A 26191-nucleotide genomic window follows, 5' to 3' on the forward strand; every position below is an offset into this window, starting at 1 on the left:
TATCGGTTCATGCACATTTTCAGCAGACGGACAGACAGCGGAGTCTTAGTAATATGGTCCCGTTTTACCATTTGAATACGTAACCCTGACAAAGTAGTCCACGTTTTTGATCGTAGCATTAGCATTGCTATCGTCATATATGTAATCGTCTGTCGTCGTCTTATTTCTCTCGATGACATCTGTAGATCATGAAATACCATAATTGGCGTTAAATGGGGTGAACAACACATATCCTGGGTATATTGCATTGTATAGAATAAAATAACATCAATTTGAATACCTTAATTTATTACAATTGCGTTCACACTTAGCTTACACTAATAATAGAATAATATAAGAATTCAAAATTTGAATTCTTTGTATTTCTTTGCTGTTTTATCCGTGTTCTGTTGTCGTTTTCTCTTGTTCTGCAAAGAAAAAGAATCAGTTACATATTTAAAAATAGGCATTTAATTTAAAAGTTACAAATATTTATGAATATCTAAAATTATGCATAAATCATGTTTTGGGCGAGTTTTAAATATGCATGGAAGAAAATATAGCTGTTTTTGAAGTACCCTGTACAACTTTTTTCATGGGTAGACGTCGACAGAGAGCTCATTCACACAGCACAGGCGGAGCGCTCAGCAGAGACTAAGAAGGACCTCCTTCGAAACCGCACAGTGAGCTACCTGCGAAGATCCTGGGTGTGAGGATGAACAGTCAAGTGCAAAAATATGTATCGAATAAATGGTCTCATAAATATGGTACTACGCTCTTATTACACTGGAATAAGGTGCTATGGGACATATTTTTGAGTAAGAAGTGTACACCAATATTTTTACACTTGACTGAACGCTCCTGTCGACGGCATTATCTAACGCGTTCTTCACATTGGATACGGATACACTTTGCGAGCGGGACGTCGCTATATCGTGTATGTGATTTTATTTTTGTTTTACTTTATTTTATTTGGAAAACCAACAGCATAAGTTTGATTCGTAAGTCGTGATCAGAAATATGTGTTACAGAGTAACTGTACGCTTGGTAAAATCACTTGTATGTAAGAATATACAAAAATCTGTAAATAGATTTGGTCATAATCAATTATATTTTTAACTTAAATTTACTGAGTCCTGAGAGGTTAGGTTACCCTACTTTTTACATAGAACTGTCACAGCCTCATAGTATATTAATCGAATTATACAATTCAACCGTTCTTTGTATTTGCTGGCTATAAAAGTAAAAAAAAATCATTTACAATGACAAATTTGAAGGTGACCATGAATATTTTTGAGAGGTATGGCCATTGTGAATGGCATCTCGCTTTGTGTGGTAGGGCACAGCACAGCGGATGCCATTCCAGGTCTAGAGCAGAGCCCAACTGGGGAAGTACCTCCCCTTACAGAAAACCGCAGCCAAATAACACTAGACCCTACTCATAGTGTTGTGTTCCTGCCGGTGAGTAAGGTTGCCAGAGCTCAACGGTGGGGGATTTAGGGTCGGTAACGCGCATGTAACTCCTCTGGAGTTCCAGGCGTAACCTATGTACGTTACGTAGACTGCTTACCATCATAATTAATTAACGAGAGGACCGTATAGTAAAATGACATAATTTGTGAAGATAACTTATTTTTTGGTTTCCTCTGCCAGTTTCCTGAATTTGATAAACTCTATTCTTTAAGTATTTGGTCACAATTGAAAGTCGTTCATTTTGAAATTCTCAAGCATTAAATAATTTTTCTTATATTGTATTCCAATATATAACTAAATACTCGATAGATTCGTATACGACGGACCACACAAAATATTGACTTTTTTTCTAAGCATCACAAACTTGTTTCCATAACTAACGATACGGTCCTTAATTAATTGTGAATTGATCTAGCATTCCGCGTTAGTTTAAGGACGTTTTACAGGGGGATGTGGTTACTGTTCACGACTTACAAATCAACTTGTACACGTGCATAATGCTGTCTCGGTCCCTGCAGGATCCCGTTTTAGTAGTATACGTGCTAATATAGTAACGTTCACACGAGCATTCTGTTTGCATGGATACTACAGAAAATTAGATCCTGGAGAAACCCGTACCCGCACAAAACTGGAAGTCAGTGGGAACGAGCTCTTAGACTTGAGCAGAGATGTGAAAAATAGTTTATAAAAAGTATTTAAATACAAAATACAAATACTTCCTTGATATACTATTTCAAATGCAAAATACAAAATAGTTTTCAAATTTGTATTTAAAATACTAAATACAAAATAGGTATTTTCAAAATGCTTTTTTAAAATACAAATACTTTGCGATAAAAGGTACTCTTAAATAGTGAATACCTAGTCTGAATTAAAAAGTTAGTACAGCTCGGAATTTACAAGTTGGAAAGGCTGTCTTTATTCTTTAAAAATAGTGTGTATATCAGTCCTCTAGAGTGCAAATTTTGTGTCTCCTCATGTTTACCGGTTGAATGGATTTTTAAGTGACGGTTTTTAACACTCAATTATTAAAAGCATTAATTTAGATTTGTAATGTTTTACAGCTTGTATATACCTCTCGTTGGTTGGTGAAAACGTCTCGTTTGTGTTTCACCAGGGCAGAAAAGTTTATTTACCTCTCGTGCCTTGAAACCCTTGCAACGCTTAAGATTCCATATTTTTAATCTCTCGTTACGCTTGTGGTCATTTGCGGCGTTACTAAACAGATTCACCGGTTCCATGTTAAAATAATAAATAAATAAATATTATAGGACATTATTACACAAATTGACTAAGTCCCACAGTAATAAGCTCATTAAGACTTGTGTAGTGGATATTAGACAATGATATATATAAATATTTATAAATACTTAAATACATATACATAAGGTCGATATTTAAACGATAGATACAATAACAGCTTCAACAGGAAAACATAACTAAGTATGTAATAATGGTATTAAGCAAACGCGGATCGGTCCGCGCGATCTCGCCAACTATTACATAAACCCTAGCTAGAGGTTTTCAATAGTGGCTTATTGTGTTAAACCCTGTTTCAAAAATTCATAGTGCATAAATAAACTAAAAAAAAAACAAAACAGAAAACACCCATGACTCAGGAACAAATATCTGTGTTCACACAAATAAATGCCCTTACCAGGATTTGAAACCGGGACCATCGGCTTCATAGACAGGGTCACTACCTACTTTACCTAATAAAAAGTATTTTGTATTTTGAAAATAGAAAATAGGTCCAAAAAACTATTTGAAATAAAATAAAAAATAGTTTTCTTTAAAAAGTATTTAAATACAAAATAGGTATTTTGCATTTTGTATTTGCATTTTAAATACAAGTATTTCAAATAAGTCACATCTCTGGACTTGAGACACAGACCTTCTGCCGCGCCACGTCCTCGCGGGCGCGCGGGCGGCTCTCGCGCAGGTGGCGCTCGTAGCGCGCGGCGACGGCCTCGGGCTCCAGCTCCAGCTCGGACGGGTCGAGCGCCACGTCCACTATACATGTGGCATGTACACTGACCTTCTGCCGCGCCACGTGGTCGGCGAGCATGTCGGAGAGGTCCTCGCGGGCGCGCGGGCGGCTCTCGCGCAGGAGGCGCTCGTAGCGCGCGGCGACGGCCTCGGGCTCCAGCTCCAGCTCGGACGGGTCGAGCGCCACGTCCACTATACATGTGGCATGTACACTGACCTTCTGCCGCGCCACGTGGTCGGCGAGCATGTCGGAGAGGTCCTCGCGGGCGCGCGGGCGGCTCTCGCGCAGGTGGCGCTCGTAGCGCGCGGCGACGGCCACGGGCTCCAGCTCCAACTCGGACGAGTCGAGCGCCACGTCCACTATACATGTGGCATGTACACTGACCTTCTGCCGCGCCACGTGGTCGGCGAGCATGTCGGAGAGGTCCTCGCGGGCGGCTCTCGCGCAGGTGGCGCTCGTAGCGCGCGGCGACGGCCTCGGGCTCCAGCTCCAGCTCGGACGGGTCGAGCGCCACGTCCACTATACATGTGGCATGTACACTGACCTTCTGCCGCGCCACGTGGTCGGCGAGCATGTCGGAGAGGTCCTCGCGGGCGGCTCTCGCGCAGGTGGCGCTCGTAGCGCGCGGCGACGGCCTCGGGCTCCAGCTCCAGCTCGGACGGGTCGAGCGCCACGTCCACTATACATGTGGCATGTACACTGACCTTCTGCCGCGCCACGTGGTCGGCGAGCATGTCGGAGAGGTCCTCGCGGGCGCGCGGGCGGCTCTCGCGCAGGTGGCGCTCGTAGCGCGCGGCGACGGCCTCGGGCTCCAGCTCCAACTCGGACGAGTCGAGCGCCACGTCCACTATACATGTGGCATGTACATTGACCTTCTGCCGCGCCACGTGGTCGGCGAGCATGTCGGAGAGGTCCTCGCGGGCGCGCGGGCGGCTCTCGCGCAGGTGGCGCTCGTAGCGCGCGGCGACGGCCTCGGGCTCCAGCTCCAGCTCGGACGGGTCGAGCGCCACGTCCACTATACATGTGGCATGTACACTGACCTTCTGCCGCGCCACGTGGTCGGCGAGCATGTCGGAGAGGTCCTCGCGGGCGCGCGGGCGGCTCTCGCGCAGGTGGCGCTCGTAGCGCGCGGCGACGGCCTCGGGCTCCAGCTCCAGTTCGGACGGGTCGAGCGCCACGTCCACGCCGCCCGCGTCGCCCACGGAGCCCGCGGCCGCGGCCGCTGCAGCCCCGGCGCCTACCGCCGTGCGTTTGCCTGAAAATACAAAATCCTCATAATATGGTGTCAAAAACATAATTATCTTTCTGATCGAGCATAGATACCGAAGTTCCGATATTTAAAAACCCTGATTTATTGCTACTTATGCCCTTGTCGTAGCGCAAATAAAATATACCACAGGGTGAGCCATGCACTCTCTGTTCCAGGGAGAAATGAGAAAGATGCCCAATTTTTTGGTGTGTATCTAAAAAGTTGGAAGCTTTGCCAAAGTGATAAAATCGAGATACGCAAAATCATTTTGGGCCTACCAGGCATCTGTCGGCATTGAAGACAGGTTACTGGCAGGCTCTAAATAGGCTATTTTCTTTTTTTATATGTAAGGTCACCCAAGACAATTGCAACCATGGGGCCAATGCAACTATTTACTCTAAAAATACAAGATGTATTGAGCTAGCCTCTTGTATTCATGACATACATTCATCAGTCATTATCATTATTACTCAATTGTTAATAGTGCATTTGTCCCATAGTTGCAATTGCTCTGGCTGACCTTTTTTTTTTGTTAGCCTACTTTGGTGTCCCACTGCTGGGTAAAGGCCTCCCCTCGTTTTCTCCACTTGCCGCATGTACCTTTCCGGGTGCATGCGGCAGATATGTACCATCAGGTTCAAATTTGCATGGACAATTTATGAATGATTTCATTCATAACTTGTCCATGCACTTTTGATCCCTACTGTACATCCCAGTCCCACTTAAGCTTAGCGGTCTTGACGCCTACATCGATAACTCTAGTTCTGGAGATAACGGGTCGCCCTGTTTGACGCCTTTCCCTATGCTGAATACAGGACCGGCTGCGTGCAATTTAATGCTAGCTAATTGTTGTGAATAGTTCTGAGAGAAACGGTTAGTAAGATCCTGAACGTCAGCTTTACACCGTCGAGTTGGACTCAGGCTACCCTCCCGATTAAATTTGGCGGACTCGGTATCCGTTTGACGGGTGATCTAGCTTTCCCGGCGTTTTTGTCGTCTGCCAGGTCTGCCTACAGTACATTCACCCTCGTTGGCGGTATTCTTCAAATTCCTATAACCGCTAACGTGTCGGTGTCGTGCTTGGCGGACGCGGAATCAGCTTGGGAGGCAGACCATTCCGTCGAGCAGGTGCCGGGAGAAAAAACGAGTCAAGCGGCGTGGGACGTTTTTAATGTTCAAAGAAACCTCCAACTTCTCTTGCATAATTCCCCGAACCATCATGAATGAGCTAGGCTCATAGCGGTGTCACAAAAGGAGTCAGTTTATTGGCTGCATGCGCTCCCATCATGAAACCTGAGCTCCGCTCTGGAACCCTCAGCTTTAAGGACCGCGGTTTGCCTTCGCTTGGGTCTACGAATTTGCGAGCGCACACTTGCAGCCGTTGCGCACAGCCAGTTGACACTCTGGGGCGACATGGCCTGCACTGCAAAATGAGCGCTGGCCGACTTTACAGGCATGCTACCCTAACGATTTGATCCGCCGCGCCCTCAGCACTGCCTCCCTTCCCGCGACGTTGAAGCCGTCAGGTCTCTATGCAGCTGACGACCTGATGGCTGCACTCTCGTGCCCTGGAGCTTAGGTCGCCCTTTGGCGTGGGACGCCACCTGCGTGGACACGCTGGCTCCGTCTTACGTGGAAGGGTCGGCTCGGAAGCCTAGGACTGCCACGGACCAGGCCCAGACCGTCAAGCGCCGCAAATATGCGTTCTTGTCGAATGAGTATGAGTTTGCGGCGCTTGCAATGGAAACGTTAGGCCCGTGGTCGTCCGACACCAAAAATTTTGTCAGAGAAGTGTCAGTTCGGCTGATAGGCATCTCGGGCGATCATAGGGCTGGCGCTTTCTTTGCTTGGAGGATTTAACAACAGTTTTAAATCCTCCAAGTTTCTTTGCCTAGAGGCTGTCTGGCGGTGCAGAGGGATAACGCCGCCAGCGTTCTTGCGACCACGCCGGAAGGAAGTGATTTGGGGGAGATCTTTTATATTTCGTTTTTAGTTTTAAGTTGTTTTATGTTAGCATAAGTTCAATTTACTTGCTTTTTTATTTCTTATTTGACTGTACATAATTAATGAATAACATTAAATAAATCATAGTTCCAACGAGCTCAACATATGCCGGGTCTATATGGCGGCGAATATAGCGGAGTGTTTGACGCTGTCGAATGCTTAGCTATAATCAACAAAAGCAAGGTAAAGATAGAGGGACATTGAACTCGTTGGACTTTTCTAAGAGTGTGGAGATGGTCGACACCGAGATCGTACACGTGGGTGGAGGTCATCATGCCCGCCGTCAGCCCGATGCGCCGCTCCGGCACACCTGGTCCAGACCGGGTGTGACCTACTGCAGTGACTCACCAGGGTTGGCGGTGCCGAGATCGTAGGTACACGGGGGTGGAGGCCATCATGCCCACCGTCAGCCCGACGCGCCGCTCTGGCACACCTGGTCCAGACCGGGTGTGACCTACTGCAGTGACTCACCAGGGTTGGCGGTGCCGAGATCGTAGGTACACGGGGATGTAGGCCATCATGCCCACCGTCAGCCCGACGCGCCGCTCTGGCACACCTGGTCCAGGCCGGGTGTGACCTACTGCAGTGACTCACCAGGGTTGGCGGTGCCGAGATCGTAGGTACACGGGGGTGGAGGCCATCATGCCCACCTTCAGCCCGACGCGTCGCTCTGGCACACCTGGTCCAGGCCGGGTGTGACCTACTGCAGTGACTCACCAGGGTTGGCGGCGCCGAGATCGTACACGTGGGTGGAGGCCATCATGCCCGCCGTCAGCCCCACGCGCCGCTCCGGCACCACCTGGTACAGCGCAGGCGTGTCGCCCCTGCAATACACATCCAACATTAATCACAAATTATGAAACTGTAAGTTACTAAAATCTAAAAACAAATCTTATCCATAGGGTAAAAAGTTCTTAAAACGCTTGTATGCTAGCGTAATTAAGATTACTTTGACTTTTTCATTCATGTAAGTGACTTGTATGTCTTTTATGAGAATAAATATCTTTAAACCTAAAACTTCAGAGCAGGCTTACCCCTCGATGTCGCTCTCGACCTTCTTCTTCCTGAGCTCGATGGTGTCGGGGGTCTCCATGCCGGGCGGCACGGAGCTGATGCCGAGCGGCGTGACCAGGCCCTCGCCCGGCGTCGCCAGCCCCGCGGCCGTCTCCTCGCCCTTCTCGGCCTCGCCTTCGGACTCCTCTGTTCAAACACACAATTCATAGTAGGTAAAAGGTTGATTATTGACACCTGAAGGAAAGCTTTTTGCTACTGGTTGATTGGCGCAATTACCTCAAGATGCACGCATAGTATACAAGACATACCTTCTTCTGATTCTTCTTCGGATTCCGATTCCAGTTCACCCCACATTGTTCTGTCGATATCTTGGTCTTCTCCATCCTGTGAAAAATCACTAATGTTAAACAATTTGGAATAAAAAGTCTGGTATTGTCTATTGAGTAACACACATATCGGACCTGTCTTACTCAATAGACAATCAAGACCTCTATGGTACCGACACCTAACTTTGTTGCACTGCAGCCTGGTGGCTTATATCCAACAGTGCAGGTCTTTGGATGATATTATTGACCTCGATTGATAATGATCTCGGCATATTCTGGTCAACTCACATCGGGCCCTAGCGCGTGGTGGCCGAACACGTCGCCGTAGAGCGGCTTGCCGGCCTCGTCGACGGGCGGCTTGCCCCAGCCGCCGCGTGGTAGTCTACATACGATGTGGGAGTAGACTCACGTCAGGCCCTAGCGCGTGGTGGCCGAACACGTCGCCGTAGAGCGCCTTGCCGGCCTCGTCGACGGTCGGCTTGCCCCAGCCGCCAGCGTGGTAGTCTACATAGGATGTGGGAGTAGACTCACGTCAGGCCCTAGCGCGTGGTGGCCGAACACGTCGCCGTAGAGCGGCTTGCCGGCCTCGTCGACGGGCGGCTTGCCCCAGCCGCCGCGTGGTAGTCTACATAGGATGTGGGAGTAGACTCACGTCAGGCCCTAGCGCGTGGTGGCCGAACACGTCGCCGTAGAGCGGCTTGCCGGCCTCGTCGACGGGCGGCTTGCCCCAGCCGCCGGCGTGGTAGCCGAAAGCGCAGCCGTCGGGGATGGGCGCGTTGAGGCCGGGGATCTTCAGGTTGGGGTACGAGGGCGGCGGACCGTAGCGCTGCTGGGCGATCAGCCACGGCGGCGGCACCTGAGGCATACGCACATGTTAATTATACAGTTAAAACAAATAGGTAGCCGCAATTAAAAATCGCTAACACAAGATGAATGTACACGTATCATTACTTTGTTACAAGAAGGCAGAAGTCAGAGATGAACAGCAAGAAGAACAGGCGTGTCACTATCTACGGTGCAGAGAGTCCTTTGTTCCAACGTTTCTTTAAAACTGGCAGGAACCTTCGAAGACCAGGAACCGGCAGGCCGATATGTACTACGGCTAGAGAAGATCGATTTATTGTTACAAGCATGCTCCGGAATCGGCATCTCGCTACAGTTGAAGTCAAAAACCAACTTCGGGAGACCCGAAGAGATGACACCAGCGAGACTGTAAGGCGGCGGCTTTGTGAAGCTAATTTGACCCCGCATAGACCGGCAAATGTCCCAAAACTTGACAGAGGACATCGAACAGCAAGAAAACGTTACGTACACGAACACAGGTGAAGAATGGGCAAGAATGTTTTCTGACGAATCCAGATTTAATTTATTTTTTTCATTTCTTTTATTCATTGTGAAGTCATGTACATTTCAATTAAGATGTTATATATATGAACAAGTCAGAACATGACACCCCGTAGGGGCATACAATATTACTTAAAGCTAATAACAGTACCTACATAATTAACTAACAAAATAATTACAAGAACGAGAAACTTATACTATAGGTCAGTTATTACATGTCATATAATATCTTTTTTTATATTTATAATGGTCCACATAGTTTTCATTTTATTTTTTTATTTTTCCATATTTCTAGCATAATTTATTTTTCTCGATGTTTTAATACATCATTTTAATAATTTTGCATATAATGGGGTTGGCAACTGTCAAAGGTTTGCATAGATGGCGCCATCATAGCTTGCCCCTGTCTCTAGTTTTGTTCTATGAGATTTGGCTTAAAGTACTGGAATCCAGGTCACAAAATTCCAAAAAAAAAACAAGAATTTGACACAATTCTAGGGATTGACAGGGCAAGCTATGATGGCGCCATCTGTTTAATACTTCGACCGGCCAACCCCATTTATAATGGTTACTGAGCACTTCGTTTTTACTTTTATTTACCATGACTTTAAGTTGCCTCTTGTGTCTGCAAGATAAACGTAAACCTTTTGTAAGCCATGGTTTTACTCGGTTTGGTATAGTCACTTTAAAACGCTTTGCCGGTATATGTTCATTTAATAATGTTTGTAAAACTGAATTGAATGAATTAAAATTAATGTTTATATCCTTTTCTTGAGAGAGTATTTGATTCCAATTTATTTCTTGTAGTCCTAGCCTAATTTATGATTTATGCTCTATGCACATGACGGGCGGCGAAGAGTTTACAGACGGAATAAAGCGTATTTTGAAGAAAAAGTTGCCTTCGGTGGGTTCGTTATAGGGAATGCAAAAACCGGAGGTTTTTCAAAACCGGTTTTTTCTTCGGTTTTACCAAAAAAAAAACCGAAACCGGTTAAAACCGGTTTCGGTTTTTAGAACCAACAATTCTTAAATTCATCGCCATGTAATAAATAAATGATTGCATCACGTGTAAAAACGAATGCTAGTATAGTATATACACGATTTTATCACGAAATTAAAGACAGAATATCTGACTATTTTATTGTATTGTATGGGATTTGTCAAATGACTTAATGTTATTTGTAACTAGGAATAGGAACAAACCAATTTTATTTAAATTATTTTTTTGGTTTGTTGGTTAGACACCGATGGGATAGGTCATTTTTCTTAAATATATGACAATATCAATTTTTTTTTTTTTTATTCCAAAAAGGTAAGCATTTGACCACAATCTCACCTGATGGAAAGTGCCGATGTAGTCTAGGATGGAACATGCTTACCTAAAAGATGTCAATTCACTCTCGATTTAAAAAGGTCCAAGTTATAGTGGACTGGGAATAGATTTGCAGTGAATTCCACTCCTTAGCCGTACGCATGATAAAGCTGGATGCGTAGCGTTTAGTGCGAATCAGTGGTAAAGTAACGACGTAAGGGTGAAACGCAAGTCCGCGTCTAGTCCCACGGTGGCAGAACGGAGATGGGGGGATAAGATTATGTAATCCCATCGCACACTCCCCGAAATGTATCCTGTAGAATACCGATAAACAGGCTACCTTTCTACGGTGTTCTAGGCTCTGTAGTCTAGCCTCTACCAATCTCGCATCCCCAATAAGCTTCCTAGCGCGTTTGTCTATAGAATCTAGGGTGGCTAGCTGATACTTGGCGGATCCATCCCAAAGGTGACTGCAATATGTACTCCATACACGACCGGACTTGAGCTATGTAAAGCTGAAGAAGCTGCTCCGGTGTGAAGTACTGCTTGAGCTTAGAAAAGACGCCTAATCGTCTAGCTGCAGATTTAGCCAGAGATTCAATATACGCCCCGAAGCTCAGGTTAGATGAGATACTTGTGCCAAGTAGCTGGAGATGGTTGGATATCGGTACGGATACATCCCGGAAAGTCGGAGTCAGGTCGAAAGGACTCCGTTTCGCAGAGAACAGACACGCCTGTGTTTTGGTAGCGTTGAATTTGACCAGGTTTGCGTCGCCCCAAACGGATACTACCTTAAGTGTCAAATTCAAACGGTCTACCATAGCCTGTCGATTAGATTGGACTTCCTCTTTTTTGGCCCGAGCATTGGAGAGATATCTGTCCACGACAGTGCTGTCATCGGCATACCCAAAAGTATCTGGGACTAGTATGTCGTTGATATGCAGCAGAAATAAGGTCGCGGACAGAACAGAGCCCTGAGGAACACCGGCATTAATAGCCGGATGGAACGTTCACTCAGGAAATTCTTAATCCAGTTGCACAGGCCGGCTGGTATCCCATATGCTGGAAGCTTGCTCACCAAACTTGCATGCCAGACCCGGTCGAATGCTTTAGAGACATCGAGAGATACCGCAAGGGATTCACCGTGCCTCTCAATTGCCTCGCTCCAAAGATGGGTAGCATGCACCAGAAGATCTCCGGTCGAACGACCCCCGCGGAAGCCATACTGAGAGTCGCTGAGTAAATCGTTATCCTCTAGGTGTGATAGGAGCCGCTTATTCAGTACACGCTCCATAATCTTGCAGAGTATGGAGGTGACCGAGATTGGTCGGTAATTGGCTGGGTCTGAACGACTACCTTTTTTGGGCACGGGTTGCACGTTTGCAAGCTTCCAACACGAGGGTACTACGCCATTTATAATTTAATGTTATTTGTCTTAAATCAAATGGCCCAATCCGAAATCTTGCTCTAAGTTTTTCGCTGTCTTCTAAGTTCTAGTATATATTCAAGTAGTTAATTCGTTTACTGTTACTACCTTCCTTTATAAAATATTTGCTAAGTTATTATGGATTTGTAAAGTAGGAAATAAATGAAACAAGCTTTGTTTTTACTCCATAATCAACTTTAATTAGTATTTGTACTATTAATCTCAATTAAACTTTTTTCTTTGGTTGGTAAGTCGTTATCACCGAACCAACAAAAGACTAAAGCTGCCATTGATATAATTGATTACGTGGAATTTTTCTACAGCGCATCGCATAATAAAATTATAAGTAAGACCTTTTATACCCATTTTTATTAAAAAGTACTCCTATACAATTTGTAGACCAGCACGGATGTCCTGCCACTGCCAGTACTTTATATTATTTAAATCTTTCGTATTTTTTTTTATTTTGTACTGTAAAAATTCATTTAGCGTTACAAATGATCAAACTAACACAACACCACATTATTTGATTTGATGTCGATTCAATCGGTTTAGGACCGATTTATACCCTCATAATGAATAAAACATGCAACTTAGGTAAATAAAAAAACCGAAAAAAACCGAAACCGGTTTTTTCAAATTCTAAAAACCCGGTTTTGGGTTTCCGTCAAAAAACCGGTTTTAACCGGTTTTTTCGGTTTCGGTTAAAACCGGTTTGCATTCCCTAGTTCGTTATGATGGTTTGGGCTGGAATCTCTTCAGAGAGTCGCACGAAATTAGTTTTGATAGAAAATGGAATGTTAACTAGTGCCAGATGTATGGAAGATATTCTTAATGAGCATGTTGGCCCATATTTAATTAATATGGGTGAAAACTCCATGTTCATGCATGACAACGCCAGGCCACACACAGCTCAGATTGTAGAAGATTATTTTGAGGAGGTTGGCATCAAAACTATGAACTGGCCATCGAGAAGCCCGGATCTAAATCCGATTGAGCGCGTATGGGACGAGCTCGGGAGGCGTGTAAGAAATCGAAACCCCGCCCCAACTACACTTAGAGACCTGAAAAAGGCGTTAGTGGAAGAATGGGCTAATATCCCGCAAGAACACATAAGAAACTTAATAAACAGTATGCCCAATCATTTAGAAGCTGTAACAAGAGCCCGAGGAGGCAATACGAAGTATTAATATGTTTTTGTTTTGTGTGTATAATTAATTGATATTGTGTTAACTATGTAATTTAAATAAACAAGTGAATATCATTTCTAACTTTTGATGTTGTTTTATTAACTGCGAGTTTATCTATAATATACAATTTAATTCATGCTCCTAGCTTTATTATTTTAGGAGATGTTCTAGTTTTTCGTACTGACCCGTATTATTTGCTCGCGAGTGTAATTTCAGCAATGGCCAAACTATGGCTTCCCTTACCTTGTGCGAGCCAGGCCCGACGGGCATGCCCAGCGCAGTGCGCAGCTCTTCCGACAAGTCTCCCGGCTTCTTCTCCCGCAGCCGCGTCTCGAACTCCTTGCCCTCGTAGTACAGGTCGCCGTGGATCGTCATGCGCGGCTTCGTCTGCCATCTGCACATGTCAAATAGTCCCGTGAAATTTTTCAATCTTATAGCCAGGTACAACAGCAAAACTCTTAATTGACATTATTATTATTAGTAATACTTGTCATTAGAATAAAGTTAGCAAATTATCAGAGTGTGGGCGATTTAACATGTTTTTAGATGACACAAAATCTGATGAAACAAAGACCTTGTTGAGCTGTAATAGTACATTACGATACAAGTGCGAAAAATAGGAAATTCGAAACGAGTGGCAATAAATTAAACACGACCGAAGGGAGTGTTTTAAATCGACACGAGTTGCGAATTACCTATTCGCACATGTATCGTACAACGTTTTACAGTACATATGGCCCTTTAAATGTTCGACACAGTAACGTAATAAGCTACTTCTCGCACTAGTGCTATAAAGTAGCCCCATATGTACTGTAAAAGAGTTTTATAGCTGCTCATGCCAACCCGAAAGTCGATTGGATTATTTTTATAAAAATCAATGGCCTTAGCTGCAGTTGAAAATTGACTTCAGACTTTTGTGTAAAGTCCCCATTTCGCATTGGGATAGCGTGGGGCTAAAACGAACAATAAACCCTAACATATCTAGGCTGTTGATGAGGATCCTACTTACTTGAAGAAGGCGTCATGCAACTTCTGATAATCGATGTCGATCTTGCCGAGCTTGGGGCGGGCGCGCTCTCTCATCTTTGCCTTGAGTGTCTTCTGGTCGTCCTTGTCTTGCAAGGACGCACGCATCTCCATTATGCCAGTCTTCTTGATGAAGTCTGGAAGGTCGAATGGTGGTTTTTCTATACCGCGCTTGCCTTGCAGGTACTGAATAACAAAATAAGGCCAAATTACTAATTAGAAACATAATAATAAAGTATAAAATGTTATTTTATTGGGACAACACAAAATAAAATACAGTCATATTTAACTCTATTTTATTATTTTGTGTTGACCCAATAAAGTAAAAAAAAGCAAAAATGAGTTTATTTCATTTTTACTTTTTTTTTAGTTTTAGACGTCTAACCGGCGGGCAGCGAGAAGCGATTGTTTCGTGTTAGAAAACGTCCTTGTCTAGAAATAATCGGTCGGTCAGCCCAGTTCAAATTCTTAAGTTCAACTTAAGTACATACTTAGCATAAAATAAAATAACATCAATGTACTCAATAGTTAAGTTTGGCTAAGTAATTTCATTTCCTCAATTTATGCCAGCTTCAAAATTTGTTCAAATAGAAATAACTGACCTTCCAGGCCTTCCAGGCAGACCAAAAAGTCCAATATGTTGGCAAAGCCTAGACTCATTTTGTAGATTTGGCGGAAGCGTGAACTAAATAATAATAATAATTCAAAAAGTTTAAACATAGGTACATAATAAAAGTACACAATAATGCTTACAAACTAATTGAAAGGGAAAGTGGCTCAGCTAATGTCTGCGCTAAAAGGCCCCGGGGCACAGCGGCCTTAAGGACTTCCAGCAACAGACGCTGTTATTCTGCCACCGCCAAACAAATGTGTTACAAGCGGCGTAAGAGAGGTTTATGTAGGTTATATTGACCTTCCTCTTGTAGCACCAGTGCCGCGGCACCTGCACCGTGTTGCGGTGCGCTTTCAGCTGCACGAGCAGCTTGGGGTCGCGCGCCGTCACGTCGTACATCTCCACCACGTCGGGCCTCGCCACGAGCTGCTTCAGCTCCGCTACAGACAGTCGGGACAGCTTCTTCAGTTTACGCTTGGATAGACGCTCCTTCTCGTCAGCTGCACTTTTCTAGAAAACATTTATTTTAGAATAGAATAGGATCATTTATTGTCCACCATGGTACATTAAAGTTGTTACATTAATTTGTGGAACACATGGCGCCCTGGTAGGGCATTGCAAATTAATCTTAAAGCTTGACCAGAAATATATATCACGCGCAATATTGCGGAATTTCATTGGAACTAAATTTTTCATACTAAACTGAACTGTCACCCTGAGAATAACAGCGCCCTCCTGACAATTATCAATTTATCATATATTGCTGGTCGGGCTTTATATCTAGTTGTTTAAAAAACAATTTTTAAAACTAAAATTAAAGTAATCTTTAGATTTCATGCATTTTAATGAACAGGTTAAGCCGAAGTTTTAAGTCTAACCATAAATTTTAGAAATTATCCATGCAAGCTTTCAACCCCGTTTTTGTGTAGAGAAGAAGCTTTTCTTTATATTTTTCAATATCACCAAATATTCATTATTATAAAATTATATTTTATATTATATTATTAAAAATTGTAGCCAAATTCCCAATCTCATGTCTATGTATGTATGTATGTATGTATATACTTTATTGTACATAGAAATAAAAACACGAAAAACACAGTTACAGAGTAAATTAAATACAACAAAGGCGAACTTATCCCTGTATGGGATCTCTTCCAGTTACATTACTATGTGCAAACTTTTTTGTGGGACGCGTGCCGCAACGGCAGTAAGGGACCATAGAGTGCGCCAATTTCTGGCAGAAAGATGTCGTGTTTCGGAGGTTCCGGGGCAAACTGCCGAATCCGACACAAGACCAGACGATTCAACGGAGCGACGCCGTTTTGTCGCCAAAATAGTGATTTAGTTTTAAGTTTATGAAATTGATATGTATGTTAGTTTGTAAGGTTGCCTTTGTTAGCTGATAATAAACGATTTTTATTTGACTACTGGACAGTTTTATAGTAATATTAAGTCAAACTAGTGGAAGATTGTATAATAAAATTTGATTTATTACCTCGACAGCTTCTTCATCAGCGGCAAACTGGTCCTGAACCTTCTCTTGCGGCTTGGGCTGTGCGCGTGGAGTTTCCTTTTCCTCCTTGACTTCCTCTTTCTTTTCCGCGATCCGGAACGACTCAAGCACGCGGTGGAACTGCCGGTACATTGGCTCTAGCTCATGGAATTGGATGCTTTCCTGGATGTATCTAAAGATTACATATCAACATGATTATGTTAAGACAAAGTAAATAGTATTTTCATAGCTCTTAACCTCTTATTTGTTTATGAAAAACAATTTTATCTGCTCTATACAGCATAGGTTGGAACTCACGATTTTTGACCAACACACACATACATATGAAAGGTTAACACTGCTATATACTTAATAGGTTGCCAATAGCTATAATTGTAAAATATCAAAATGTCACATTAATTAATTGGAATCATATAGGATGTTGTTATCTATGTGTGAGAACATTTTGATGATTCAGAGAAGCAGTTTGAGGACACTTCTCTCATGGTGGGTAGTTTAGATACTGTATGAAATATTTCCCTAAATCAAAATGCACTATAACCAAAAAGTGTAACTGAAAAAGAAGCCAAACCACAGAAATGCATCTCTGTTTGTTTACGGAAACAACTGTGTTGAGAGATGTTGATTGAGAAAAGCTTCATGTCATTGGTGCTCTCTTTTGGCTTGCTTTCTCTGATATCTATGATCATCTTTCTTGTTTGGTCTTTAGTTTAAAATGGATACATCTATGCAAAGGAGCCAACCATATCTGCAGACTATATGTTTGTGGTTGCAATACTTGCATGTTCCTTGTGATTTGTGTTGTGAATGCCTTAATTTTTTTTAAATGCATACACTATAGGGGGAAGGTGGACACTTGTAGGGAAAATAAACAGAGAGACAATTGAGATGCTTTCCTCATACGGTTTCTCTTACCCGAGAAAAATAAAGTATGTTTCCCTTACCGCACCTGACCAATATGTTTACAGTACATATGCTGCTATTTTACCGCACGCGTACGGGAATGAAGACTTTCCGAGCATATGTCGAAACTTTAAAGAGCCATATGTACTGTAAAACGTTGTACAATACACGTGCGAATAGGTAATTCGCAACTCGTGTCGATTTAAAACACTCCCTTCGGTCGTGTTTTAAGTTATCGCCACTCGTTTCGAATTTCCTATTTTACGCACTTGTATCGTAATGGCCCTTTAAATGTTCGACACAGTAACGTAAAATGCTAATTTTTCGCACTAGTGCTGTAAAGTAGCACCATATGTACTGTAAATAACTATTATAATTTCAATAGCTGATTTGCTAATTGTGCAGTCATTCCGAACAAATGAATGGGGCACTCAACGCTTTTATGAGCAGCCAAAAGGTGTCGCAAATAGCACGGTTGGCTGTGCATAGAGGGGTATGGTGCCTACACTTATGTATGGTAGCGAAAGTTGGGTATGGCAGAAGAGGCATCAGAGTCAAGTGAATGCAGTGGAAATGAGAGCGTTGAGAAGCGTGTGTGGCGTAAAATTACAAGATAGGAATAGTGTGATAAGGGCAAAGTGTGGACTGAACGAAGATGTAGTGACAAAAATTGAGAAAGGTATGTTGAGATAGTTTGGATATGTGGAAAGTATGAGTGAAAGAAGGTTAACAAAGAGAGTGTATAAGGGAGAAGTAGAAGAGGGAGCTGGAAGGGGTAGACCTCAGCGGACTTTCTCTGATCAAATCGGGGAAATCCTGAAGAAAGGCCAGGTCAAGAGCACCCTAAACAGACGAGTGTGTATGAGGAATGTCATGAAAGTGAAGGAAGCGAAAGAGGTATGTCAGGATCGTAGCAAGTGGAAATCCATGGTCTCTGCCTACCCCTCCGGGAAATAGACGTGATTAAATGTATGTATGTATTTATGTCTACCGAACAAACCATATAAAATCAGCACTACCTTTAATTTGCAAATTAATTATGCAATGCCATGAAATTTGGTACAGTGGGAATAATTTAATAGGTACAGATTCTTACTCAATCTCAGCCTCTTTTTCGTTTTCTTTGTCACTAGACTTCTTGCTGTCTGATTCTGGTTCCTTAGCTGTTTGCTTCTGTTTGGCGTCCTCTCTGCGCTTCTGCTTGGCTAACTTCTTCTTCTTTTTTTTGCGCTTGTTTTTGTTTACTCTGCTTTGACCCTACAGTAGAAATCATTTTCAATATCAAGACATTTACAAGTAAGCTGTGCTTTTAGTAAGATGAATTTGAGTAAATATATTTTATTCAATATTTACCTCAAGTTTAGAGATAACTGGAGGTGTGGGAGTTTCAGGTCTGCCCTCATCCGAGTCTGCATCATCTTCCTCTGCATCATACTCTGTGCTGATCACTGGAGCCGGTGGGGCTTCTGGCTCTTCATTTTTTTCTAGGATAAATACAAATGTACACACAAAATAATCATTATTTAATAAACACAAGTGCCACAATATATACACGCATGAGCTCCAAGAGCTGCTAGTGTATCAAAAGCAATATGAAAACACATTCTTCAACAAATTAGTTTTTACCTTTCTCTTGACCTTCGCTACCTAGAGCAGCTTGTCTTTGGTCTTTATACGCAAGAGCCTCTTCCAAAGCCTTTGGAAGAACTACTCCTCCCACTGGTGCTGGCTTATTACGGAACTCTTCAGGTGTGTCAATCTTCATTGTAAGCAGAGATGGTAATGCAGGGGGTGGTCCTGGTGGTGGCCCTTGCTGCTCCTCTTCACCACCATCATTGTCACCTTCATCACCACGGTCATCCCATCCTGGAGGCCCATCCCCTCTTCCCTGCCTGCCCCATCCTGGTGGAGGCCCTTGGTTATCCCAATGACCCATGCCTGGAGGTCCCATATTAGGTGGGGGGCCCATCCCTGGTGGTCCCATATCCATTCCTTGATTATAGTTGCCCTTCATGTTTGGTCCACCACGCATCATTCCAGGTGGCATCCTAGGTGGACCCATACCTGGTGGTCCCATTGGCGGAGGGCCCATTCCCATACCAGGAGGTCCCATGCCTGGCGGCGGGCCCATTCCAGGTGGTGGTCCCATCCCCATCATTCCTGGTGGTGGTCCCATTGGTAGATTTGGGCCACCAGCTGAGCTTACCGGAGGCATGGTCCCTGGTGGACCCATTGGAGGCGGCAATCCACCCGGCGGCATTCCAGCTGAGGGCATTCCTCCTGGTGGCATTACACCAGGGGGCATGCCACTCGGAGGCATTCCTCCTGGAGGCATGCCACTTGGAGGCATTCCGCCTGGAGGCATCCCACCCGGAGGCATTCCGGCGGGGGGCATTCCTGGCGGCATAGTAACGGGAGGCATGGAGCCCGGAGGCGGTGGCATCGGAGGAAAACTTCCCATCGCCGGTGGGCCCATTGGGCCATCGTTCGATGGCCCCGTGCCGGGAGGACCATCCATTGATAAATATGTTTCTACACACTCCGTTTGATTGTAGTATGCACTAGAACCGTATTAAAATCAGTAAAATATACGACTACACAACAAACAAAAATTGAGGTTGGTCGCTTGACACAACGGTGACAACGCTGACAGAAAGAAATTCAGTGACAATTATTTGTTGCCATTATAAAAAATGAAATTATTTCACGCATAGATATAATCAAAAAGTAAAGTATAATCGAGGTCCCCTGTTGTCTGTAAAACGTAGTGATTATATGCTCTTTGGTTGTCTGTTGATCTGTTCTCAACTTCTCAGTAAAAAAATAGCCACTTAGGTGGTGGGCATGCTGTATATGTGTATATGTATGTTTTTTAGGGATGGGGACTTGTCGATTTTTATCATGTTATATATCGGCTGTACGGTTACGAAACATGACTTGGAACAGGGCGGCTACCGGGAAAATCGATATTCGTCAATTGCGGGCATTTTTCTCTGTCACTCTAATTACGTCTTAGTGAGAGTAAAAGAGAAAGATCCCCGCAATTTGCGAATTTCGGTTTTCGCGGTAGGCCCCCAGGACTTGAGGAAGGACACTACCAATCGGCTGGGTGGTGCCGCGCGGGCGCACAAACCTGGGCTGTAACCGCGAAAATCGAAGTTCGTCAATTGCCGGCATTTTTCTCTGTCACTCTAATTACGTCTTAGTGAGAGTAAAAGAGCAAGAATCTCGGTTTTCGCGGTAGGCCCCCTGCTCGGCAAGGCTCCGCTGACTCTAGCATTGCGCGCCCTCAATTTAACTGCCGAAAATATTGACTTGTTTTCGTGTTCGATTAATGAATTCACAAAGTCGGCATTGTACATTATATGCTATAGGCGTAAACAAGATTGTTAGAATAGTTACACTGTTGTATTAGGCTTAGTATCCTGTAAAAATAGTTGTGTGGTAAATAAAAAATAAAATAAAATTATCCATTAGCATTATGTTGTTTATTTTTAGTGAAGATATGGAGGCTTCAATTAATCGCTATTCTGTTCCGCCGTGTAGAGATTATCGATATATAACATGATTAAAATCAAAAAGTCACATTCCTAAAAACATGCTAAAAACGGACACACACAGGTCTCCCACCATAAAAATGGCTACGGCTTGGTCGTGTACTCAAAGAAGCGAGAGACAACATTGCGGTCTTGCTATCGCATTCTTCAAGCTCATTCAAGACCTCTAAATAAAAGCCGATAAGTTTCTTCTAAACCATTTCTAAACTAAACAAACTTTAAAATTACGTGTACGAATTACGTTGCAATACGTTTGTACTGATTAAAGTGTTATTTAATTATAAATATGGTATAAATTCGTGCAATCTTCCTAGTTTTTTAGTTTCAAAAAATTCTATTGTCAGCTGCAGCGCCTGCAGCTGTGTCGCCCGTACCGTGTGTCGTGCGTGTCTCGCATCTCAACTCTCCATATCAAAATGACAGTTCTCATACCGTCTGTAAAATAACATTTTGTTATCAAATTCTCTTGTGCTTACGAACATTGTTTTCCTGTATCGCGATCATTGTTGCGTCATAGCATTGTTATATTATTTTCTGTTTAGTCCTCTGGTTGTCTAATATGACAGAAATGGGCGAGAAGTACAATATCAAGTGTCCTGGTGTAAAACGCCTAATGAAAGAAGCGCTGGAGTTGGCGGAAGCCACTGAAGAATATTGTGCACGGCCACTAGAGGATAACTTGTTTGAGTGGCACTTCACCGTTCAGGGTCCCAAGGGTACCGACTTTGAGGGCGGCATCTATCACGGTAGAATATTATTACCTAAAGAATATCCTATGCATCCACCTCATATAATCCTATTAACGCCAAACGGGAGATTCGAAGTGAACAAAAAGATATGTTTGTCAATATCCGGACACCATCCTGAGACTTGGCAACCATCTTGGTCGATCCGTACTGCTCTTTTGGCTTTAATTGCTTTCATGCCAACTCCTGCTGAGGGAACTATAGGGTCACTGGACTATACTCCTGCGGAACGAAAAATTTTAGCTAAAAAATCGTCAAGTTGGTCATGCCCTCAATGTGGGGAAATAGCAAAGCTCTTGTCATCAACTGCAGCCAAACCATTGACAGAGGAAGAGCAGTCGGTATTAAACCAAATTGCATTTAAAGGTGAGGATGAACAAACACAGAAACCCCCTGAACCTGAACCAGTTCCTGAGCCTGAAGTTCAAGCATTGGAGTCCACAGAGCCCAGTACTAGCTTTTTAGACCAACTCACAGAAATCCTGGTTGCTCTGTTGGTTGGTGCCATAGGGATTTTTATTTACCGACGTTGGAAAACATTTGAACCTGTAGGTGAAACTGAGCTGTAATACCCAAGTCAAATCCCATCAGATTTTAGGGCCTAAAAACACTTTGGAGTTATTTTTATTGCTGTATAGCAAAATTAGTGTTTTGCAAAAATAAATTATTTGATATAGTACACTATTATTGTTTCAATCTAAAAAGTGTATTGTTTGGTATGTGTGCCTTAACACTAAGTATAGAGGCATTCATCAATTATAAGGTTTAACCTTATGCATTAAATTCATGCATCATGCACTTGATATTATAGCTTTTGTCATCAATCATTCTTATTTAACTTAAAGATAAAGGTATATTTATTTGCAAAAATGTAGTGGTAAATATAGTTGGACAGTAGATAATTTAAGTGAGTACATTTAGCAAAAAGAAAAATTACTTTTTTTTGTTTTGTTTTGTAGCTTTATTCAAGAAATCGATTCCTAAGTCTATAGGTAGAGTAATATTTATTGAAATTACTGAAAATAGTAAAATCATTTTGTGGCATTCCAAAAAGTTAGCAGATATTTATAAGGTTTTGTATCTGTGTCTTGGAAATTTGTTTCTTTATAACAAATAGGTTAAGGAACATATTTTTTATCTTAGGTTAAGAGTATCACAAAATAAATTTGTGTATATACATGTATTTTCATCAAATCATTTAATATGAAAATCTTAAGTTAGACATATTTTTGTTTATCTTGACTATAAAATATTAAAATGTATTCTAAACATATAAATGTTTCATTTTTCTCTTGAACTTTAGTCCTTCACTCTTATCTTGTCAAAAATGTATTCTTGGAAGAATTTTACATAGATACATAATTCTATATCCATGGATTTATATTAGCTATTCGTTATTCGTTTTCGCGGGCTTGTTTTCCGCAACTCGACGTCGCAATTCGCGCCTATTTTGCGTGATGGTGGGTTGACGGCACTACCTGCCAACCCAACTCTACCAGGAAGCCTAGCAGACCCTTGATGTTGCCGACGACTTCTGGGAGAGACCCCGGAGAACCGAGGTATTGTGCCCGCTATTCTGCCACCCCTGGGCATTCAAGAATGACGTGGGCGGCTGTCTCCTCTTCCTCCATGCACGCTCTGCACAGGGGGCTATCTGTAACACGTAGGGTTAGTAGGTGTTTGTTTAGTGGGGCGTGGCCGGTTATGGCCCCAGTCAAATGCCGGAGCTGTGGCCTCTTCAGCTGTCTCAGCCTCCTCGACAAACCGGGGTCGGTTGTCGGGTTATATTAGCTATTAAGTACTTTATTATCCATCTCTACCTATTTATTTCATATGCATGAACGTCCAGTAATCTATAATGAGAGGCCTTTCCATCTGTGTGAGATGTTTTAAGCAGCATCCTGGTAACGACACTTGCGTTCGTGGCTGTATAGCCCTATGCGAGAGAGGATCCCATGTCCACACACGCGGCAGTTGTATGCTTCCCCAGGTGGGCGAGGGTTGGAGGCCTGCTCGTGGCGCCTCATGCGTTTCTCTTTTAAAGAGGTAAACCAGGCATCGTCGTATTTGGATTGACCATCATGAATAGCACGACGCCACACGGGTCAGTCTTCGGCCAGTTTTGCCATTGGTTACATGAGATATTAAAAGCAACCATATCACGCTTGACGCAATCTTTGAATCGCAGCATTGGCCGCCTGACCCACTCTTTGCGTCTGCAACCTCCCCTAGCAGGAATTGACGTGGTAAACGTGTCCATTCCATTCGATACACATGCTCAAGCCACCTCAGTCGTTTCTTCCTTAGTATGGCTGTGATACTATGGAGCTCTGCCTCGCTTAGAACAGACTCATTTGTCACGCGATCCTTCCCTCTTCTTCTTCTGGTGCCATGCCCAGTCTAATGGGCGTCGGCGGTCAGCATGGCATTCAGCTGTCTGGTCTTTGCCAATCTCTTGAGGGTGGCTGCGTCTTTTGTATGCGTCCAGTCTTTAATGTTATTTATCCATTTATTTCTAGGTCTACCTCTCCCTCTTTTTCCCTCATACTTTCCCTCGATGATTGTCTGTAATAAGTCGTATTTCTTATTTCTATAGATGTGACCCAGATATGCTGTTTTTCTTTTCTTAATGATGTTGAGTATTTCTGGTTTCTTCCTCATTCTACGTAGTACTTCTTCATTCGTAATGTGACTGGTCCATGAGATTTTTAACATTCTGCGGTAGAGCCACATCTCGAAGGCAGCAAGTCTGTCTGTTGTGTATTTATTCATCGTCCATGCCTTAAAGTAGGATGGATATTATGTAGGATTTGACGAGTCTCCACCTCAGTTTGATATTTATGCTTCTATTGGTAAACAGTGATTTCATTGATATAAATGTGTTCCTTGCAATTTCTATTCTTATTTTAATCTCCTGGTCTGGGTCCCAACTTTCATTGAACCTCGCTCCTAAATATCTATACTGTTTAACTTTATCTATTGCTTGATTATCAATTATTAGGTGTGTTGTGTCTACTCTACGGGGAAATTTGGAAACTACCATGTATTTTGTCTTCTTTACATTCATTTTCAGTCCTAGATTCTTTAGTGAGGTATTTAACTTGTTGATTAGTATTTGTAGATCTTCTCAGGGGCGGATTAAGAAGGCGCGGGGCCCTTAGCACAATAGCTTGCGGGGCCCCCTGGTTTGAAAAAAAAAATGATTAAGTGCGAGTCGGACTCGCACCCCGAGGATTCAGTACCATCACAACATTTTTTACGCTGTCTTAATCTTTTTCGACTCGTTCTCGATTAGTTTTTAACATGGTATGCAGTGTATTTTTTAGGGTTTCATAGTCACCTGGAAACTCTTATAGTTTCGCCATGTCCGTCTGTCCGAGAGTTTGCTCCGCGATCGTTAGTGCTAGATAGTCGTAATTGGGCATGGATACATAAATCACGCATTGCGACAGAACGATAAAATAAAAACTATAAAAAAATTAGGGTACCTCCCATACAAAATGTTTTTTCTTTGTTTTTTTTTTTGCTTTGACCCTATAGTGTGGCGTATGGTTGGATAAGGTCTTTCAAAACGAATAACGATCTTCAAAAAACCTTTTTTTATAAAGTTATTACTTTCGGAAATAATCGCTCCGAAAGAAAAAAAAAATATTTTTTTTGCCATTATAAAAGTGCCTAATCTTAATGAAGTTGTTATTTTATCACAGTTCAATTCTTCTATATAGGGATATAGGTGTCCTCCTTACCTTCGGTTTTCATCACAAGATCAGCACGATAACATTGTATTGTCACCGATTTTTCCCTAGTAAGTGAATTTTTAACAACAAGTTTTGACAAATGGTCAAAAAAATAGTTTGCAGATTTTAAAACAACTTACCGAGTATTGCAAGTTAAATAAAAGCATGTAGGGATACTGTTTAACAATATCAATATTATTAAGTTTAATTAAAGCTTGTAAAAATAGGTGAAACGTGAGTCGGATCTAAGAAGTGGGAACTAATGGCTAAGTGAGCCAAAGAACAAGGACGAAGGCTGAGCCCCACAAGCTGAATATCCGGACCAAACGATTTCGTAGCGTTCCCGTGCGAAGCTGAAGGCCAAGCTGCAGGAAAGCAGGGCCTAGAATTAAACCAATGCCAGAGTGTGAACGAGGCCGTAGGCCGAGCTCCGTATAAGGGCGGAGGCCTGGAGCGTTCTATGGCGGCGCGCCACCATGCAAAGGCTGAATTGTAGGAGAACAGAGTTTGGAATTGAACCAATGTGATCTCGGCTCGCCTGCTGCTCGGCCTTAGTTCTTGCTCGAAAGTGCGAATGCAAAGCCCTGCATAGGGGCCCCGCTGTTTTCTTTTTATAACGGCATATTTTGGGCGCTCGGCCAGATGTAGAGGAGCGCGTCCTTTGGCCTACTACGGGCCCAAAGCTGATCATCATTAGGCATTAGCTGTAAGGTGCAATTTGTTATTTGAAATCATAAATAAATAAGTCATCCTTCCTTGCTTTTCACTAATATGTTTTGTAACACA

The 26191-nt window shown here is 43.1% G+C and overlaps 2 protein-coding genes across 2 annotated transcripts; one reads left to right on the forward strand and one right to left on the reverse strand.

Annotated features, from left to right (window-relative positions):
• Positions 1-271: 271 nt before the first annotated feature.
• On the reverse strand, positions 272-20034 carry LOC133528619 (splicing factor 3B subunit 2). The gene is made up of 13 exons (XM_061866064.1): positions 18992-20034; positions 18719-18849; positions 18462-18622; positions 16445-16634; positions 15247-15456; positions 14317-14519; positions 13551-13701; positions 8688-8891; positions 8018-8093; positions 7730-7895; positions 7413-7519; positions 4315-4697; positions 272-407 (listed from the first exon to the last, which is right to left on the reverse strand). The coding sequence occupies exons 1-13, from the start codon at positions 19881-19883 to the stop codon at positions 342-344; spliced, it is 2940 nt and encodes a 979-aa protein (XP_061722048.1). The 5' UTR covers positions 19884-20034; the 3' UTR covers positions 272-341.
• A 1303-nt stretch (positions 20035-21337) lies between these two features.
• LOC133528618 (ubiquitin-conjugating enzyme E2 J1-like) lies at positions 21338-22349 on the forward strand. The gene has a single exon (XM_061866063.1). The coding sequence runs from the start codon at positions 21482-21484 to the stop codon at positions 22235-22237; it is 756 nt and encodes a 251-aa protein (XP_061722047.1). The 5' UTR covers positions 21338-21481; the 3' UTR covers positions 22238-22349.
• The last annotated feature ends 3842 nt before the right edge of the window (positions 22350-26191 follow it).

Source organism: Cydia pomonella, chromosome 19 (assembly GCF_033807575.1).
Source record: "Cydia pomonella isolate Wapato2018A chromosome 19, ilCydPomo1, whole genome shotgun sequence".
Classification (NCBI taxonomy): Eukaryota; Metazoa; Arthropoda; class Insecta; order Lepidoptera; family Tortricidae; genus Cydia; species Cydia pomonella.